Source organism: Saccopteryx leptura, chromosome 3 (assembly GCF_036850995.1).
Source record: "Saccopteryx leptura isolate mSacLep1 chromosome 3, mSacLep1_pri_phased_curated, whole genome shotgun sequence".
In the NCBI taxonomy this organism is placed as follows: Eukaryota; Metazoa; Chordata; class Mammalia; order Chiroptera; family Emballonuridae; genus Saccopteryx; species Saccopteryx leptura.
In genome coordinates this window covers 84,706,254-84,721,040 of record NC_089505.1, presented here as the reverse complement: position 1 = coordinate 84,721,040, position 14,787 = coordinate 84,706,254, and the positions used below count along the sequence as shown (strand labels likewise).

General features: G+C 62.9%; 1 protein-coding gene across 12 annotated transcripts in view; it reads right to left on the bottom strand.

The window, feature by feature from the left end:
* Positions 1-3,067: 3,067 nt before the first annotated feature.
* PLCH2 (phospholipase C eta 2) overlaps positions 3,068-14,787 on the bottom strand; it is a 63,879-nt gene continuing 52,159 nt past the window's right edge. For 9 of the 12 annotated variants that reach the window (XM_066374837.1, XM_066374844.1, XM_066374838.1 and 6 more), the window contains 11 exons: positions 11,925-12,011; positions 11,429-11,511; positions 10,884-10,981; positions 10,616-10,798; positions 10,202-10,309; positions 9,476-9,600; positions 9,312-9,396; positions 8,915-9,061; positions 8,414-8,493; positions 6,126-6,423; positions 3,068-4,611 (listed from right to left, as the gene is read on the bottom strand). In XM_066374837.1, the coding sequence (XP_066230934.1) occupies positions 3,341-4,611; positions 6,126-6,423; positions 8,414-8,493; positions 8,915-9,061; positions 9,312-9,396; positions 9,476-9,600; positions 10,202-10,309; positions 10,616-10,798; positions 10,884-10,981; positions 11,429-11,511; positions 11,925-12,011 (2,565 nt within the window). In that variant the 3' untranslated portion in view covers positions 3,068-3,340. Of the gene's footprint in view, positions 4,612-4,796; positions 4,825-5,681; positions 6,424-8,413; positions 8,494-8,914; positions 9,062-9,311; positions 9,397-9,475; positions 9,601-10,201; positions 10,310-10,615; positions 10,799-10,883; positions 10,982-11,428; positions 11,512-11,924; positions 12,012-14,787 lie in introns of all 12 variants that reach the window. The other 3 variants (XM_066374846.1, XM_066374845.1, XM_066374848.1) reach the window with 2 other exon arrangements.

The window sequence follows — 14,787 nt, the reverse complement described above, 5'->3', positions numbered from 1 at the left end:
AATGTAAATTTGTGATTTCCACACTGGGCAGCTGCCCAGGAGCCCCACCTTAGAAAGAACCCTGATGACAAGTACCATTTTAACAGCCAGTTCGCCGAATTCAACAAAAATTACATCTCGGTTCTGCCAAACTGGTGCGAACCGGCTGAATCCCACCATTGGACTGGCCTCAAAAATTTGCTGCTCTCTAGGCAACGCTGGGGACTGACCCTCCCTCAGGCGGCCACCAGGGGACACAGCCCAAGTGCTCAGGCTGGCTGGTCCAGCAGGTGTTCTCCATGATTGTCCTTTGCCTTTTTTTTTTTTTAATTCAGTTAGAAGAGGGGAGGCAGAGAGCCAGACTCCCCTACGCGCCCAACAGGGATCCACCCATTATGTTCACCAGGGGGCGATGCTCTGCCCATCTGGGGCGTGGCTCCACTGCAAGGGGAGTCATTCTAGTGTCTGAGGCGGAGGCCATGGAGCCGTCCTCAGTGCCCAGGCCAACTTTGCTCCAATGGAGCCTTGGCTGCGGGACGGGAAGAGAGGAAGGAGAGGGGGAAGGGTGGAGAGGCAGATGGGCATTTCTGTGTGCCCTGGCTGGGAATCAACCCAGGACTTCCACATGCCGGGCCGACGCTCTACCACTGAGCCAACCATCCCTTTATTAATTTTCTTTTTAAAAATAAATTTTGTTTATTCATTTTAGGGGGGGGGGAGTAAGAAGCACCAACTCCCACATGTGCCTTGAGCAGGCAAGCCCAGGGTTTTGAACTAGCAACCTCAGCATTCCAGGTCAATGCTTTATCCACTGTACCACTGTACCACCACACCACCATAGTCCTCACTTTTGCAGTCTGCCACTCTGGTCCCAAAAAGTTACTGTTCCCGCTACAGAGCCAGGGCCTGACCCTCCCTCAAGTGGCCACCAGGGGGCACAGCCAGCCCGGAGCGTTCAGGCTGCCTTGTCCCGCACGTGTTCTCTATGGGCCCTTCCCCTTCCACGCTGACGTCTGGCCCAGTGGTGGGATTCAAATAATTTAACAACCGGTTCTCTGCCCTAATGATCGTTCTAAGTATATATATATATATGAAAAAAATACTGAAAGGTAGTGTATATTTCGTGCATTTAATATTTAAATAAGAATAATAACAGCTACACAAAACTAGATTGTCATAAGAGTTATAGTAATAAAAAAATATTCAATGATACATGATAAAAAAAACAATAAAACTTATTTAAGATGTTTTCATATTGCTTCTTGATTAGCGTCCTCACTTGCAATTCTTTTCACCTGTGGACGGAATGAACATGACTACTGGCACTTAGAAGATGCTGTTGTGCTGATGAACGTTAAAAAAAGAATAAGGAATGTAAATTTGTGATTTCCACACTGGGAGGCTGCCCAGGCATCCACCTTAGAGAGAACCATGATGACAAGTGCCATTTTAACAGCCAATTCGCCGAACTCAACAAAAAATTAGGTATCTGCCGGACTGGTGAGAACCGGCTGAATCCCACCACTGGTCTGGCCCCAAAAAGTTGCGGTCTCTGGGCAGCGCTGAGGCCTGAACCTCCCTCGGGTAGCCACCAGGGGGCACAGCCAGCTCGAGCGCCCAGGCTGGCTGGTCCAGCAGGTATTGTCCTTGAGTGCCCCTCGCCTTCCACCCTGACCGTCTGGCCCTGCACCACCAGTTCAGCCTGCACCTGCACCTCTGATGGCTTGGCAACCTGTGGCCACCTGTGCAGCCTCCCTGCTCCTTTCCGCTTGGCTGCCCTCTGTCCTCTGCTCCCTGGTGGCACAGGGGCACTGGACTGGCTGGTCTGGGATCCCTGGAGGCAGACAGGGCCTGGCCCAGATGTCGAGGAGAGCCGCAGACCCCCCAGCTGCCCACGCCTGGTCCTCGAGCAGCAGCCGCATCACCCCACTCCTGAGAGAGCCTGACAGCAGCCAGGGGAGCCTGCGGGGGCTGCAGCGTGAGAGCACCAGGGTACTGAGCTCTGGGCGGGGCCCCCTCCTGCGACACCCTCTGTCCCTTACCCGCTGGAGCAGACAGGCTTTGGGCCTCCTGGGCGCTGAGAATAGCCCCTGGAACACAGCACAGCCACCCAGGGCTGGATGAAGCTGAGCCCATTTCCCATGAGAAGGGATCACCACCCGGGAGCTTTGCAGCCAGCCCTCCCTCCTCTCAGTGGTCAGCTCCCCCAGGCTGAGGCCCTCATGCAGTCAGCACCCCCATCCCTCTGCCGGAGACGGGCAGCCCAGGAAGGCGGCCTTGGTGTCCACTCGGGGGTTAGGCCACAGCTCCCCCATCCAGATGCTCCTGGACCCGAGGAGGGTGGAGAGCTCGTAGGCACCCTGGGTCCAGGTGAGAGCAGTGGACACCCCTGACTCAGGCCTTTGCTGAGTTCGTGCAAGTGGCCACAGAGAGGAGAGCACCCGTTCTCCCCGAGGGCTTCCAGCCGCCATGCCTGCACCCCACCTTCCTGAGGGCCTCTGCCTGGACAGCGGGCTTCTCCTGAGGGTGGGGCCTGATTTGCCTTGAGCCAAGCCAAGCAGTGGGGGGCATGCCCACTGTCTGCAAATAACTGAGATAACCGCCCATCGCAGAGGTCAGGGGGCAGGTGTGAGGACAGGCCCTGGCGAGACCCCCTGTGGCCTGGCCAGCACTCCAGCTCCTCCAGGTAAAGGGCAGTCTGGAACCCCTCAAGACTGGCCTGGCGCAGCCAAGATCTGCCCCCAAGAGTGGGGGTGGGAGGAAGCAGGGGTGTATTCTGGGGCTGGGGTTGCCCTGGGGAGCTAGTCCAGCTAAGTCTCAGCGAGGTCAGGGCTTCCCCTGGGCCTTGCAGACCCAGGAACATTAGTCCGAGGCCACAGAGGGGCTGCAGGCAGGTGGCTGGTCCCACAGAGACCAAGCGTGAGTGTGTTTATTTGAGTCGTGTTTGGGAATTTACAGAGTCCACAATGTCTGTACAGAGCGGGGTTCATGCAGAACAAGCCAAGCGCAGTCGGGTGGCTCAGGGCCCTCGCAGCAGGGCCAGGCCGACGCACCCACATGCACCCACGCGGCCACAGACCAGGGAAACTGTGGGAAAAGACTCGGCACCATTTTAATGTTGTAGAAGCTTCATCTCTAAAAATGTAAATATCTCTCTATGTATATATCTTAGAACATTGTGAAAAACCTGCCCACGTGTGGGCTCCCTCCTTCTGTGGGAGGAGGGGCAGGGGGCAGAGAGCAGGGGCACCGGGGGCACACAACTTTGGGGACCAGCACGCTCCATGTCCTGAGCAAACACTGGACCCTGCCCGGCCGCTGGGCACTGGGAGGGCGGCTGGAGCCCGCCTTGGGGGCTGGGTCAGAGTCTCAGCAGGAGGCTGGCGTTGCTCTTGGGGGCCGGTGTGTCCTGGAAGTCCTCCTGGCCCACGGAGCAGGTGCCCTCGGGGGTGCCCCGCTCCTCCTCCGGGAGTCCCCGCCGGCCCTGCAGCCTCTGCTGCCGCTCCTGGGCCTGGCGAGCCCGGCTGGCAATGGCACGCACCCGGCTCTGGCTGCGAGAGGAGCTCCGCAGGAAGCCCGGGCCCCCTGCTGCCCCTGCAGCCCCCTCCCTGGCCGGGCCCAGGCTGGTGGGCGACATAATGTCTCCCGCCTGCTGGTACCCTGTGAGCCAGCGCAGCTGCTCGGTCAGGGCGTCCCGCCGTGCCCCCCGCCCTGTGGGCTCCTTTCCAGCTGAGCCCAGGCTGTGGCCCAGGCTTCTGCCCAGGCCAACAGCGGGGGTGAAGTCATCAGCGGTCAGGTCCCCCAGGCTCTTGGACTTGGCGGACACAGGGCAGTCCCTGAGGTCTGCTATGGGGAGGCAGCCCCAGGGCGGCCTAGGGGCCAGAGGCCGGGGCCGGAGCTCATCGGGACCTGCCGGGACCTGGCCAGTAGCCCGCAGGTTAGGGTTGGATTTGCTCTTGGTCGCAGAGAGGAAGTCCAAGTGAGCGGCCGAGAGCGAGCAGGGCCGCAGAGGCAGGCGTCCGGCCGTGGCCACCGAGAGGCTCTCTCGACCCAGGCCCAGGACTGGCAGCGAGAGGTCGATGACTGTGTCACTGGACGACAGGCTGGAGGACGAGGACACGCTGTCGTGGTGACTGGCCTGCTCTAGCCGCTGCCATAGTCGGTCTCCACCCGTGGCATCTGACTGCACGGCCGGTGAGGGCCCGGCCAGCAGCTGTCGTCCACCCAGGGTCTCTGAGGTAACCTGCCCCTCACTTTTGGCCCTTCTGACCAAGGGAAGGTGGCCTAGGGTCCGGGGTTGGCCCCTGCTGTCCATCTGGCTGCTGGGGCCCCCCTCACGTGGCCCACCAGGGCCCCCACCATTGCACGCCTGCTGTTTGCTGTCAGGGACCCGTTCTCTGTCCCTGTGGCTCCTGGTCCTGAGCCGGTGGGGCACAGAGGCTCCCAGAGCCGCTTCTGGGGGACTCTCAGCTTTGGCTCTGGGTCCTGCAGAGCACCGGGGCCCTCCACAGGAGAGGCTGGGCAGGGCGGCCGGCAGAGGTGGGGGGCCAGGGCCCAGGGCCGGCTCCTCGGCGATGGTCTCCAGGCTGCACAGGGAGGAGACCGACCTCTGCACAGAGAAGGGGCGGGTGTCTGTGGGGGAGGAAGCAGAGTGTGTCAGGGTCTGTCCACGGCCCTGTGCCCACAGGAGCCCCCGGTGGCCAGGCCTCTCCATGGGACACAGCAGCCCTTCACCCTGCCCTCTGGCTCTGCTGCTACTAGGTCCTCCTGGGCTGGGGCAGCACAGGGCACACAGAGGGGGGGCCGGGCCCCGTTACCTGGCACTTGGGTGCTCTCAGTTCCTAACTACGGAGGCAGCATGGGGACAGAAAGGAGAACAGGATAGTCAGCACGGGGGTGGGACTGGCGGGTGGACAGATGGACAACAAAGGCAGGGTGCAGGGAGGAGAGCAGGATGGCTCAGCTTCCACCCTCTCCCGGTCTGGGGTCCGCCTTCCCATGACAAAGTGCTTTGTCACCACCACGGACGGGGCTCCTAGATCAGGCTGCTCCGGCCAGGAGGGAATCCCAGGACGAGGGACATGACGTCTGATCTACTTGGCAAGTTACAAACTCAGCCACAACTTCAAGGCTCTGAGCACCATCCATGGGTCTGGGGGCATCTGGGCCAGCTTCCCAGAGGACAGAGGTGCGGGGTAAGGGGCTGGGACACCTATGGCCTGGCCCCACAGAGAGGCCAGGATGGAGTTGGACGCTAACCCCTGGGTCCCAGGAAGGTGGTCAGGAACACCAGGCCAGGCTGGGGAGGGAGGGCTGGACAGGGGCACTGGGGCTGGTTTCTGGCAGCCTCATTCCAGGATGCAGGCCTCAGGGAGCACAGCCTAGCTTCAGTCCCCACTGGTGTGGGGCACTCTCAGCTGAGGGCGGCTGCAGCCAGTCCTGCTCTCCCTTCCCTGGCCCCTTGGGGAACGGAGCGGGGCCTCTGAGGAAAAGAGGCCCAGGGGATCAGTCTCAGTCAGGCGGGAGCTAGGGCCTGGAGGTCGGCAGGGCAAGCCAGCGGAGCAGAGCAAAGGAAAATGCAGGTGCCAAGCACACAAGGCGGTGGCTCTGAACACAGAAGCACAGGGGGACACCTGGCCAGGCCATGCGGAGGGAGGGGCTGGGGACGCCACAGGGGACGCCTGAGGAGCTCCTGGTCTTACCCGTGGAGAACATTGGGGATTTACTCCTAATTTCCTCCAGCTTTTGAACGAACAAGGCATTCATCTCCCTCTGCAGGGCCCCCGCCTGCCTGCGGGCACCCTCAGGCCAGCGGGGGGCCGCCTCAGGGCTGCCCGGGCTGCTGGAGCAGGACACAGAGGGGCCACCGCCCGGACCTCCAGGGGCCCCTCTGCTGCTCCTGCCTGGGGCCATCTGGCGGGCCCCTAGCGAGTCCGCCCAGGCATGGGGCTGCTGGGTGATGGCCACGGGCCCGCCCCCAGGCCCCGGGCTGGGTGGCCGCCCCCTTTGCAGGCCCTCGGCCTCCTCGCAGGTGCAGGAGCCCACCACGCACTTCATGCAGGAGACGGCCATCCCAGCAGGCCCCGGGCCCTCCAGGGGATGCGGTGGCCGCCCCTGCCCAGGGCTCCTCTCCGCAGGCACCTTACCTCCCGGGCTGCGGCCTCCGGGCTCCTCCCTGGCCAGGGCCTCTGGAGCCAGGCCAGGGCTAGGGGGTGCCACATCCAGGGCTTCCCCCTCGGAGCCCATGTCCTGCGTTCCCAGGACCAGCTCCGGGAAGGCCTTGTGACCCGGCTTCTGGCTCTTGGCTGGGGCACTGGCCGTGCGCCTCAGGAGCCTCTGACTAACAGAGGGCCGGGGCTGGGGCCGCCCAGCAGCATGACTGTCCAGGGAGCCGGGCTTTGGGCCTCGGAGGAAAAGGCCTTTTAGGCCCAGAGCCTGTTTGACCTGCAAAAGAAAGAACCCACATAGCAGGTGGCCGGGCACTGGGGGCCAGGGGCTGCCCTGCCCAGCCCGCTGCACTCTGGCAGGCAGTGGCCTAGCTGAGCCCACTGCAGCCTGAGGTGTTAGCTAGTTGAGGGCACCAGTGGGCATGCTGGGATTGGGCCACTCAGGGCTATGTGTAGGGAGAAGGGTCTCCGGGCACCTCCAGCAAGGACAGAGGCTGCTATGGCCTCAGCGCCGACCAGGATTGTACCCTGTCTGCACGGGGCGGAGCCAGTAGGTGCTGCCAGGGTCTGCAGGTCTCGGGGCAGACGGGACCCCAGGGTTCTCCCAACAAGAGACCTAGGGTCCTGGACCCTGTGCCACCACACTGCACACCTGTCACAGGCCCGTGGCCCCCAACTCTGGTAGGTGGTGCCCATAGGGTGGCGCTAGTATGGAGAGAACACGAAGAACCAGATGGAAGCAGGCACCACCCCGCCCCCGGCGCTGCAGGCCGAGGAAGCAAGCACAGCCAGGTGCAGGCCAGCGGTCTGTTCTCCATGCCCCTGCCCAGCCCACTCCCCTGGACGTGCTGCCTCTTCCAGAAGCCTTCCAGTACTGCTGCCAGGCTGCCTTTCCCAGCCTCACCCTGCTCTCTGCGCACGTGGCCCCAAGGACAGGGCTCACGCCAGATTGGTGCTCCCTGAACTGCTAATGACCCAGGGCCTTCCTGGACATCCGGACCTAGGTGGTCCCTGCAAGGCCTCTCCCGGCAGCCTCCCTGCCCACACAGGACAACTATGGGTTTCCGGGACCAGCTGGCAAGTGCCAGAGAGGCCAGCAACTGCATCTCAAGTGTGCAGAGGCCAGAAGTGTCCTCACATGCAGAGACCCCAACAACACCCACTGTTCCCTCATGACATGGGGTGGGGGGCCACTTCTGGGCAGAGGTGCTGAGGTGACCAGCACTTGAATCAGCTTCCAGATTCAAGACCGCAAATGCAAAGCGATTTGGTCCAAGTCAGCTGGAAAGTCATTTAGAAGAAGGTCCAGGATTTAAGCTCGGAGCTCCTGGCCCCTGGGATCTCCCCACCAGGCACTGGGCATCGAGGGCATGGACAGGGTCACAGGGCACACAGGGGTACAGAGAAGAGAGGGGAGTAAGGATGCGGGGTGCTGGGAGAGCTGGCAGCTAGAGACCAGACATGGGACAGGGCAGGCACCCGGAAGTCCTGGACCTGCTTCGTAAATGCTGCTCTGTGGCTGAGGAAGGCCTGAGGGACCCAGAACCCCCAGAACCACATCATGATCCATGGTCCCATCAGCGGACAGTCTCCACAATGCTACCAGGAGTCACAGATGCTAACGGGCCGACCTGAGCATGCTCTGGGGTACCTGCGAGGTCCTACAAGGGCTGTGCTTCTAAAGGTAGACTTGGGACAAGAGAGCCCACTGCAAGACCAAAGAGACAGATTCGAGGTGGTGAGGCTCGGACAGCGGGGTGCAGAGCCCATGGAGACCGCAGACACACGACAGACAGACGGACGGACGGACGACAGACGGCAGAGAGCTGGGAGGCCGGAGGAGTGCGCATCGGCCGGGAGAAAGACAGTTACTGCTGAGCCCCGAGGAACCCCGCACGTGCCCTGGGTTCTGCGGGTGGGGGAAACGCAGCGAGACCCGCCCTCGGGGCAGAGGTGAATGTGGGGGGGGGCACGGAGTGGGGTCACGGGGCAAAACCAGGCAGACGCCTTCCGAGGAGGAATGGCTGGAACCCTGAGAAGTAGGGAAGGCTCAGGAGACACGTGAGAGGGTGTCCAGGGGTGCTCAGGAGGGTCAGGATGTCCATCTCTCCTGGTGCCCGCAGCCACCCGGGACACGGAGCTCAGGCGCCCCCACCACCCGTCACTCAGGTGCAGGAAGAGGCCCAGCCCAGCAAAGTAACCGCTGGACCTCACAGCCCTGGGGTCACTGCTGGGGTGGTGCAGGTGCCCCTGCAAGTGGCACTCACCTTACCACTGACGTCACTGATGGCCACGTGGACAAAGATGGAGGCTTCTTCCATGCCCTCCAGGTACACGTGCCGATAGCCTGAAATGGTCACAGTCAGGGCTCACTCCCCTCCCAACTCTACTCCAAGGCCCCAGGGCTCTGAATACAACCGCTGAGCCCAGTCCTGGGGACTCTGCCTTGTCCAGGAAGCCTTCCAGTAATGGTCAGGCCTGCAGGGACCTCTTCCTCAGGGCTGGGGGCCTCCCGGCTGGAAGTCCCCACCCTACCCTGCCCACAGAGTACCTGTGGCCCTTCACCCTCCTCCTCAGCTCCCTCTGTGTCCCCAGGGCCACTCATGGCAGACGCCAATCCTCGGGAGGAAGCCGAGCCCCATCCTGCCCTGGATCCCTCAGCTGATCTGCAGGGACACTGGTCATTGTGGGGACACCGGTCTGTGTGGGGAATGCTGGCTTCTGCAGATGCTGGTCTCCATGGGGACATGGGGTGGTCCCCTGCCCACCTGGCATCATGCTGCTGAAGGCCAGTGTCCTCTGGCCGATGAAGTCGCGCCCAATGGGGTCATGGTCCCAGACGAGGAAGCGCACCAGTGCAATTTCAGGCATGTGTACCATGAATACCAGGGTCTCCTCCCACATAGGGTTGAATCCTGGAGGCCACCAGGAAGTGGTGTCACCTCTTGCTCCAGCTCCAGAACAGAAGCCACCTGGGCCCACATCCTCCTCCTGGTGGCTGAGGGTTGGGGCATCCCTGGGGTTCCAGCTGAGGGGACAGCCTGGACAGTTACTTGAGTCACAGGAGGTGTCCCTGGCCCCCTTCCATTCTCAGACTGGCACAGCCAGCATGGAAGTGGCCCTGGGCAAAGGCTGGCACGTGGGTGCCTGCGGGCAGGCCCTCACCATTGTCGTCCACCACACGGGTCTGCTCCTTGCTGCAGTCCACCGGGAGTCCGATGACCTCCACCTCCACAAAGGGGTCGATGATCTGCACAGAAGACAGGATGACACCAGGGTCTGGCAGGCACTCTGCTGCCTCACCATCTGCACCCCGGTGGCCCTCCTACCTCCCCTCGGTCCCCCAGCATTGAGTCCCGGGGCTTGGGGAGCTGCTGTCCGCTGATGATCCGAAGTACCAGCTGCTTCTTGAGCTGCCCGGGCAGGGGGTCTTCAGAGTTAGGGTTGAAGACACCTGAGGGGGGTGGGGGACACGAGGCTGAATCAGCGGGGAAAGCCCCCCACCAGCCTGGGCTGCACAGTGCACTCAGCCCTCCCCCACTTACTGGACAGGAGCCCCAGCCCAGGAGGAAGGGGAGGCAGCATCCCAGTGTAGGCACTTGGACCTGCATGCTGGTCACCACTGTGCCGCCCTGCGGTGGCGTGGGCACAGCTCATCCCCTTGCAGCAGTGAACAAAGAGGGCTCAGCATGTGGGGGGGGGGAGCCTAGGAGCACGGCGGGTGGGGGACTGGGGCCAGGTGGGGGTTGGGGGCTACCCCGTGACAGGGCAGCTGGAGCTTGTGCAGGCTGACACCTTGAGGAGGCAGATGCACAGAAGCCGGGGGAGGGTGTGGGAGGAGTTCAGGATCACGGGCGGGGGGGGGGGGGGGGGGGGGGGGGGGGGGAATTGGGTCTTTCCAGAACGCGGGAGAAAACTGCAGTGTCCTGGGAGGGGGAGGGAGGCTCCTCCTACAAAGGCCCCTCCCAGACCTCGCTGAGGTGGGTGGGGCTTTCTAACTCACCACCTCTGCCCCTGCCCCTGCCCTTGGGTCTCCAGGGTCCCCAAGGTCTCACCCTGGCACATGCACTGGGGCTTGAGCACATAGCCACAGTTGCCATTGGCACTGAACTTGGCCCGGTTCAGCTGCAGCATCCGCCCCTCCGACTGGTAGTTCAAAGCCACTGCGGACAAGGACACCAGGGGGCCCGTCAGCGCCAGCCTGTCCTCCCGCCAACCCTGTGCCAATGCCCAGAGGCTGTGAACGCCAACATGAACAGGGGCCCTGGGGATCACAGTTGTACACAACCAGAGCCCAGCATCCCCGCAGAAAACACCCCCCCCATCAGCCCTCAGGGCACCCAGGGCCTAAGGACCCCACCCCAGGCCAGGCTGGTGAAGCAGGCAGGTCCGAAGAGAAGCAAACACAGGTGGGGAGCAGCGCAGGCCGCATCCCCACCTGGCCTCCACGGCCCTCCCTCAGCACCCACCCATCTGGCAGCCGGCGTTCCAGAAGGGCTGCGGGTTGTAGTTGCTGGAATCCACGCGGTAGGAGGATGGATAGATGCGGGACAGCTGGTGCTGGTTGAAGCGCAGGTATTGCACCGGCTTCTGCTGCAGGATCTGCTGGGCCTTTGCCTCACTGAAGGACGACACCTGCCAGCTGGACACCACTGTGGATGCAGGCAGCCGGCATCAGCGGGTGCTCAGGGTCACGGCAAGCCCTCGACGCCCCAGAGCCCTCCGGGCACCCCTCACCCTCTGAGTCCACGTCGTGGGTGCCCACAGACTTCGTGTACTTCACCAGGTCTGACAGGGCCCGCGACAGCTGCATGGTCTTCTTCTGCCGGGTGGTCCTGTGGGGAGCATGAGGAGGGGGTCAGGACGCTGGGGTCGGTGCTCCTCCAGCCTGAGGCCAGCCTGGATGCCTGGGGCGGGGCCCAAGAGGCGGGCTCCAGGCTCAACCAAGTTTATTGGTTTACGTAGAACGTCCGTCAAGCGACCTTTCGGGTGGTGTGCCAGGTGCTCGGACGTGCGGTGGACGCGGACAGGCAACACTGCCGGGAGGGTCAGGTCCTGAACCACCAGAGAAGACTTGTTGACCCGGACTGCCCTCCAGGAATGAGCTCAAGGACCCGCCCTGGCCAGCACGCCCCTGTCCCCAGGGGCCACGCCCCACTCCACCCCACCCTTGAGCTGTCCGTCAGTGGTCTGACTGTGGCTGCAGCTGCGGCCAAAACAACAGCCTCCTCAGGTCCCCTGCAGCTGTCTATTCGAGGCCCTGGGGTGGGGCAGGCCCTGACCCTCGGCTCTGGCTGCCCTGCGAGTCCAGGTCCTCGTCTGCCTCTTCCACGCTGGCCGCCTTCTTTAGCCTGCTGCTTTTTTTCTATGTGAAAGAAGGAGGGTAACGTCAGGACTTCAGAGCCCCAGGCCCAGTCAGGCCATCTGCAGAGGCCGAGAGGGTGCAGGAGGTCATCCTGGGGTCCTCCTGCCCACACTACGCGGCTGCTTCTAACCCCGTCCTCAGCAGTTCCCTTCTCAGATGGGGTCCCAGGTGACCTGAGCTCAGAGCATCGGCCAGTTTGGGTCAGGGGGCGGCCATTGAAGCCCCTGCTCCATCTAACCCCGACCAGGGCTCCGGGCCCCAGCACCTGCAGCTGCGCAGCCAGGAATTCAAAGGGGGATTCCAGGAGGTGGGCCAGGGGCCCTGGGAGCTTGAGGAGATGCCCCTCTGGCCAGCACAGGGACAGCTGGGACACATGGATGCAGGGAGGACCCCAGCCCAGGAGTCCCCCGGACCTTGCGCTTGGAGAAGCTGCTCACGAGAAGCCGGCTGTTCTGTCTGCTGGCTCCAACGTCCTCCCCAGACTCCGTGTCCTCCTCAGCCTGGGAGGAGGGACAGACAGAAGGGACAGGATGAGCCCAACATCAAACAAACCAGGCAGGTGGGGCAGGCAGCTTCTCCAGGCAAACCAGATGGCCTTCCTGGAAGAGGGGAAACTGATGGGACAGGAGGGAAGGAGGGGTAACGAGGTGGGCTGGCTGCTGCCCCAGGCCCTGTGGGGGGCATCATCCCCAGAGCAGAGCAGAACCCTTGTGGAAATGCCCACAACAGTAGCTCTCGGGGTGCTGTGTTAAACGCATTAGGTTCTTGGTTCTGAGTTTCTCTCCGCAGACAGTGATGGTATCATCTGAGACAGCCCTCAGCCCAGCCTGCTGTGCAGCCCTGCGGGAGCCCCACGGCTCTCAGGTGCCGTGCCAACATATTACCTAATTAGACAGGTAACGGGCCCTGCCCCCGACAGCTGCAGGCTGCTTCCTGTTCACCCTCAGGCCATGGTGACTCCCTGGCCCCACAGGACTGCGCCTCACTGTTTACAGAATGTACATATCCAGGTCCCCTGTCCAGGCACAACCTTCCCATCCACCCTGAAGCTTGTTCACAGGCTGGGGAGCTGCTGGGAGCTGTGCCAGCATCCCTGAGCCCACGCAGCGACCCCCCCACCACCCTTCAGGCCCCTCTGGACGCTGCCAAAACCGCCCAGCTCTGCTCAAGATGTATGGGGCCCCATCCCAGGACCCGTCCCCATCCAGGGTGGGGGCTGGCTGTCAGGCTCACAGGTCGCCGTGCACCTGCGGCCGAGGGTCCGTGTTAGAGGGGCTTCAGCCAGAGACAGACACGTGCACGCCCCTGCATATACCCACACAGGCATAGCCACACACATCCAAATGCACACCTATGTGCTCTCTGTACATACACCCCTTGGGTGCCCCTGCACACAAGCACCCCCCCTGCCTGGCACACCAAGCCCCTCATGAGTGGGGTCCCCCCAATGTGGGTTCTGGTCTCCCAGCAGAGGTGGCTTGGAGCTCTAGCTGCAGGGGACGTGAGGTCCATTGTACCCAGTGGGGAAGTGCAGGAAGGTCAGCATCAGCTCCAAGGGCAGAGGGAAAGGGATTGCATGCTCTGGGGCATCTGACAGCCACAGTCTCATCTGCCTGGATACCGCCCGCCATTGCTCACACGTTAGAAAAGGGAGTGCAACCTGTGTCTGGAAGCTACCGTCCGCCAGCCCCGGGCTCCAGAGGCTCCCCTACCCCTGCCCACTCAGGCCCCGAGAGCAGCTCACCCATCCCTGCCCCTGCCCCCCTCCAGACTGCCCACGTGCAGGGTCAGGTCTGCCCTCCCGGAGCACTTGCGGGGCCTGGCTGTGCCCACCTGAGCCTTTGGGTCAGCGGTGGCATGCCGTGTGGAGAGGCGCTGACCCGCAATAATGGAGGCGCCCAGGACCAGCAGAACCCCAAACTGCCCCTGAGATGTTTCCACCCCCTGGCCCAGCAGGGAAGCCAGCTTCCTTCTGCACTGATGGTCCTCCCGCAGCAGAAGCGCTGGGGACATGTTTGGGGTGTTTGGAGCCCGTTGAGACCAGCACTCTCAAGGCTCTTTAAAGGATGCTTGGTGCCTGCCCACAGGATTATTGACACCTTCCCACAGTGCCCAGGAGTCGGGGCCCCAGCAAGAAGAGGAGCGTATGGGACCAGCGTCCCAGAGAAGTGGCTGCAGCCGGAATCTGCTGTCTCCCCAGAACCCCTGTGCACCTCCAACCCTGGCACGGAACACAGCACCGGCCCAAGCCCTGACCCCCTCCGGGGGACTGCGGGCACCAGGGCCGCGAGCAGTGGAGGACCCACATCAGCCACACCAACCCCAGGATGCAGCCAGTGTTCATGGAGAACTCAGAACAGAGAGGCAGCCTGAATGGCTGGAGGAGGAGTGTCCACCCCTCGAATGGGGGCTGGGTCTCCTGCAGAGGGCCAGGGCTAGCCTTGGGGGCACCAGTACCGCAGGAGAGTGACCAACACATGGGACATAGGGTGGGGGGGTCTCCTTCCTGGCCCACTGCTACTTCCCCTCCAGACAGACACTCCTGCTGCGCCCCACACACTTGCCCTCCCTCACAGGAATGGGGCCCCACAGCTGCGGGCCCTCAGAAGACAAGACAGACGGGCGCACTAAGGCATGTCCATGCCCCCACTGGCCCAGATGCTCCCCCGGCCACTGCCGGGGTCCCCCTAAGACTGCTCTGTGGCTCTGCCGGTCATCCCTGTCCCTGCAGGAGAGAGCAGGTGCTGCTGGTGGGGGTGGAATTCCCGCTGCTCCCCAAGTCCTCACACCTGGTGGGTCAACCGCAGCGTCTCCTCTTCCCCCTCCTCCAAGATGCCTTCCCGGAGTGCCTGCCACCACCCCATGTGGAAGGCTGCTCAGACACAAGGCCCCAGGGCCAGGCTGCCCTTCCATGGGCCCTCAGGTGCAGCCCAGGTGTTGCCAGGCTGAGAAGGCACAGGGACTTCACATAGACTCCACCTGGCTGGGCACGCTACCCGCCTGCCTTCCCGCCTGCCTGCCCACCCACCCACTGGAGCCTCAGGTGCCATGTGTTTTCTCCACCTAGACGTCTCTAGACTGAAAATAAACAACCACTTGTCAGCGAGGGGCCTGCGGGAGCCACCTGCACAGATGGAGCCTCAAGTCTGTGGTGGCACCAGCTGCCGTTCCCTCCACCCCAGGGTGAGACACACACCTGCACCTGAATATACTCTCGGGGGTCCCCTCCTCAGCCCACCAGGGAGGGGCCTCCCACCGCCGCCCTGGGCTTGCCTG